Raw genomic sequence first — 5147 nt, 5'->3', positions numbered from 1 at the left:
CAGAACCAGAAGAATCTGATGAAGACACAGTGTGAAGATTATGTCTGTAATGTGAAGAATATGAGAACCAGAGCATTTTAAAGGTGTTGTACAGTCTGCCTTTCTCCAGAAATGTCATGTCTCAGTTATCAAGGCGGCAGTTGGTTGGACACCATTTAGCTTGGAAGCCCAAAACTCCCATTGTGTAGGTCCGATTGCTTCAGTAGTCACATCTATGCGACCGGCAGAATATGTCCTACATTTTGATGTAAAAATTATCCACGTAGGGTTTAATTTGTGGGAGTGAGAGGCAGTTATGTGGAAGGTTTTGGTGTATTTTTACACCAGTTCTACACTGTAACAGTTGGTTTCCCCAGTCTGCCTCTGAACATTCCGTCCCATCCGGATCCCATTATAAATTTAGAAAGAGGTTGAAAAAAGCTTAAAACTAAAACTGTGTTTGTTCAAAGACAGTTGAAGATTTTAAAAAGTTGAATGAGTTTTTAATAGCTGTAATTAATGTGAATTGTTTAACGTTTGAATGGAGTCTCTAGCTGAAAAAATGCGGGAGGAGATAGGTTTCAAAGCAGAGGAAGTTTTAGCGGTTTGGAATGCTGCTCCTATCCGCTTCAATGTTAAATAATTTTGGTTTAATTGCTTATTTATTATGAAGTTATTAATTTTTTTGAAATTTTTGAATGAAAGCAATAATGTGAAAAATGGGCTGAATATGAGGATAGTTGAATATAGTTTGTGGAATGAAGCATGTTGAAGATATGGCCGGGCCTGAAAAGCGGGCGGAAGTAAAATAATAATAAATACGGTGAATATCAATGCTGTGAATGCTTTCAGCATTCACACCAATAATAAATACGGTGAATATCAATGCTGTGAATGCTTTCAGCATTCACACCAATAATAAATACGGTGAATATCAATGCTGTGAATGCTTTCAGCATTCACACCAATAATAATAATAATAATAATAATAATAATAATAATTCATTTTATTTGAGGGTGCCTTTCATAGCACTCAAGGTCACCTTAAAGGGCAGTGTTTAAAAAACAAAATCAACAATCATAAAAAACTACAAGAACAAGATACATTGAAACAATTTACACAAGTGGGGTGAAATGGGTGGGAGACAATGAACCAGATTGAATATATACAATCTGTGGCTACTACTAATAAATGTATGAAAATAAATACATTAATATGATAGTAACAAATAATTTAATATGAATATAATAGTAACAAATACATTACATTTAATATAAGTCGTAAAAAAAAATGGAAAAAAAATAATGAAGGCATTCCGGACGTGACGCCACTGTCCTCACTGACGTCACAGCTGTGTTGATGTTTTGTGGAGAGAAACGGGAAGAGGCGACGAGGCTTTTTTTTCGCTTTTTTTGTTTTTCTTGAACTAAAAAACCTTTAAAAATAACGAAACAACAGATCGGTCGCTGTCGGTCCGTGTCGGTTGGTTTCGGGGGGGCTTACGTCGTTGGTTCCGGTTTGTTGGGTGTTTTTTTTTAGATCCAAAAAAGCGGTTCCAACGGCTAATATTTGGGCTATTTTTCTCCATGACGATCCTGCCGAAGAAGAAGCCCAATTCGGGGGTAGGCGTCCAGGACCATGCGGATGACAGCGACCGAAGGAGCGGGTCGGATTCACACCAACACCCGCACCCCCACGCAGGCAGGGCCGGAGCCAGACCCAGGGCTTCACCACCGCCCTGGACCTACCAGCCGACCCCGCCTAACAGGGGCGAAGAGCGGCGAAGCATCGAGGCGAGCGCCCGGTCTCAACAGGCCTCACCGCCGCCTGTGGGCTCTGTGTCCCCCGTAATAGGGCCAAGCGATCCCAGGGACAACACTGGAGCGATGGTGGGTTGATTTAGGTTCTTATTTAGATCTATAAGGGATTTTTCTTGGGCTATGTGGTCAAATTTTGGCTACAACAATGTTTTGGGGTCACACAGCTAGCATAATAACTAGCCTAATGTGTTATTCCCATAGAAAATTTGCCGGTAATTTCTTATAATTTTATTAAATTAAATAACGTCTGTAAGGCTCGAGTAAATGAAACCTTGAATAGTAAAAATGGTTAAAAAATATCTAATTTACTAAAATAAATGATTTAATATTTTATTTATTTATTAACCTGTTAAATAATGCGACTATTCCTAATTGACGTTGGGTAGTTATGCTAATATTTATATATAAGCTAATGCCGTGTTTATAATGAATATAGAGGGGGGAACATGCATCCCCTGTAATATAACATAATATGCTATAAATGTCCACCCCAATTTATTGATACAAATATGTAAATTAATCAAAAAATTACTATGCCAAGACTGTATTGTATATATTCTAATATTAATAAGTAATAGTATATATTTTTTATTTGGCTACGTGGACACATTTTGGCTACAACTGTTTAACTGTTAATTTGCCGTTAATTTCTTACAATTTTATTAAAATAAAATAATGTATTTTATGCTCGTTAATTAAACCCCAAATAGAAAAACTGGTTAAAAAAAATGTTTTATTTACTAAGATGATTATTGTGTATATTTTATTTAGGCTATTTATTAACCTATTAAATGGTGCTACTAGTATTCATAATTATCAACACTATATATACTGTATGTAAATATCAATACATTTTTCATTTCATTTCATTTAACCTTTATTTGTACTCGAGAGATCAGTTGGTGTGTGTGTGTGTGTGTGTGTGTGTGTGTGTGTGTGTGTGTGTGTGTGTGTGTGTGTGTGTGTGTGTGTGTGTGTGTGTGTGTGTGTGTGTGTGAGTGTGTGTGTGTGTGTGTGTGTGAGTGTGAGTGTGAGAGTGAGAGAGTGACCCTCATTTGCAATGATGTCAAACAAATGCAAAGCAAAAACAACAATATACTATGCAAATACACAATAACTGATCAAGAGACAAAAGCAATTGAAACATTTGGACAGAGATGTAGAATGGCAGCAATTAAAATGAAAAGAGTGAAAGTACAATATAGCCTGATATATGTGTGATCTTATAATGTTTTTCAAATGTGTATAACCACTAAGTCAGACGCATATTATTTTGAAAATATAAAATCAACCATACATGGCTTTATACATTTGGATAGATAAATAGATTAAATACATAAATATCATTTATTTTAATATATAATTTACAATGACATAATGTACAGCTCCGGAAAAAATTAAGAGTCCATTCCAAATGTTCAGTGTCTCTGGTTTCACTATTTATAGGCATATGTTTGAGTAGAATGAACATTTTGGTTTCATAATATAAACTACTGACAACATTTCTACCAAATTCACAATAAAAATATTGTCATTAAAGAGCATTTTCAATAAGTAATGTAGAGATAAAGATTGAAGAAAAATCCAGACTGGTCTCTTAATTTTTTTCCAGAGCGGTATATGATATAAACATATTAATGGGGCCCAAGCAGAAAAAGAAGTGCACAATTGTATTTTTAAAAACACTTTTGACATTATGGTTGCGTTCTGAATCTCATACTTTCTACTATATAGTATGTAGAAAAAATATTTAGGATGTCCCGATTCTTGTGGCCAGATTTAGGATGGTTAGAAGTACCCGGATGTTCTACTTCATGCGGCCAAGATTGTTAGTGTTGAAAAGTGCATCCTATTTGGGCGATTCTGACCCACAATCCAGTGCGCACGTGAAGTGACGTAACATCGACGAAGCCTCCATATGAAAACAAACGCGGATGCGACGGATATAAAAGCAAGAGGCAAGATCAAGGCGCAATGTTATGATGAACTAAGAGAGTAAAGTATGTCCCAATAGTATGCCTACTGCATCCTAACTAGATTATTTTTATCGTCGGATGTAGTATGTAGAATAGAAAAAAGAAAGAGGAGGAGATTCGGAATGCAACCTATCTCTACTGATGTGCCATTCCTCTTTCTGACTTGTTTTTCCACATTTTGTAAGTTGCCCAACATGACAGGGAAAACGTTTTCAAGGTGTAGTCAGTGATTCTGGAGAACGCTTGTTGTCAAAATCACTTATTGTCAAAATCAGTGAATATCTCCTCATGATCCGCTACCTGTCTGTACTGTGTGTGCGCGCTGAAAACTATCCAGTGTTAATACACAGCCTAGGCTCTGTAAACTGGAGTGTAAAAACTAATTATATGTAAACAAAGGGCCCATCATTGCTAGCCACATAACAGTTACTCTTTATCAATTTTTTTTAGTACAGACAGGTAGTGGATCATGAGGAGATATTCACTGATTTTGACAAAGTGATTTTGACAACAAGCGTTCTCCAGAATCACTGACTACACCTTTAAACCAAACTGTCACAATATGTAATAGGGGGGATGTAGCTCAGTGGGGTAGGGTAGTCGACCCGCAACTACAGGGTCGGTGGTTGGATCCCCCGTCTCCCCGCCACATGTCCAAGTGTCCCTGGGCAAAGAGACACTGAACCCTAAATGTCTCCTGATAGTTAGCTTGCACCCTGCGTGGTAGCTGCTGCTGCTATCGGTGTATGAATGTGTGCTCCAGCTGTAAGTCACTTTGGATAAAAGCGTCCGATAAATGACATGTAATGTAATCCACGACATTATCAAGTTGTATACATCTAGGACCGCATTGCAATGTGCTGTGCTTTTCTATTTGTGTAATAGAAATCGGGGCGACTGTGGCTCAGTTGGTAGAGCGGGTCGGCTGATGATCAAAGGGTTGGAGGTTCGATCCCCGCCCTGCCACCTGTGTCATGGTTGTTGTGTCCTTGGGCAAGACACTTAACCTACTTTGCCTCGTGTGAATGCCGATAGTTAGCTGCTGCTATCGGTGTATGAATGTGTGTGTGAATGGTAACGTAGGAAAGGTAAACAGGTCTCCCTTGAAAAAGAGTCTTCGGTCTCAATGGGATTTACCTGTAGAAATAAAGGTTAAAAGACAATATATATATATTTTTTCCAAATAGTCACGATTCGACTGCCAATCTCACAGTCGAATAGTCGCAAAAATTTGTTATGAAGCAAAGATCATTCTTTTCTGGCTTTATGGGGGAGCTGAATGTCTGATGGTTTCTCCCAATAACCTGCGCTCCAATCCCCACACTATCTACTATTTAGTTTGGTAGAAGAAAGATTTAGGATGTCCCGATT

At 37.7% G+C, this 5147-nt stretch overlaps 1 protein-coding gene across 1 annotated transcript in view; it reads left to right on the top strand.

The window, feature by feature from the left end:
• Nucleotides 1–1344: 1344 nt before the first annotated feature.
• The window catches only part of otud5a (OTU deubiquitinase 5a), a gene marked incomplete at its 3' end in the record, with an annotated part of 25760 nt that continues 21957 nt past the window's right edge, over nt 1345–5147 (top strand). The window contains exon 1 of the mRNA XM_080054152.1: nt 1345–1869. Within this exon, the coding sequence (XP_079910278.1) occupies nt 1567–1869 (303 nt within the window). The 5' untranslated portion in view covers nt 1345–1566. The remainder of the gene's footprint in view (nt 1870–5147) is intronic.

The sequence above is a fragment of the Ammodytes marinus genome (assembly GCF_949987685.1).
Source record: "Ammodytes marinus genome assembly, contig: scaffold_129, whole genome shotgun sequence".
Lineage (NCBI taxonomy): Eukaryota > Metazoa > Chordata > Actinopteri > Uranoscopiformes > Ammodytidae > Ammodytes > Ammodytes marinus.
This window is presented reverse-complemented; position numbering and strand designations above follow the sequence as displayed.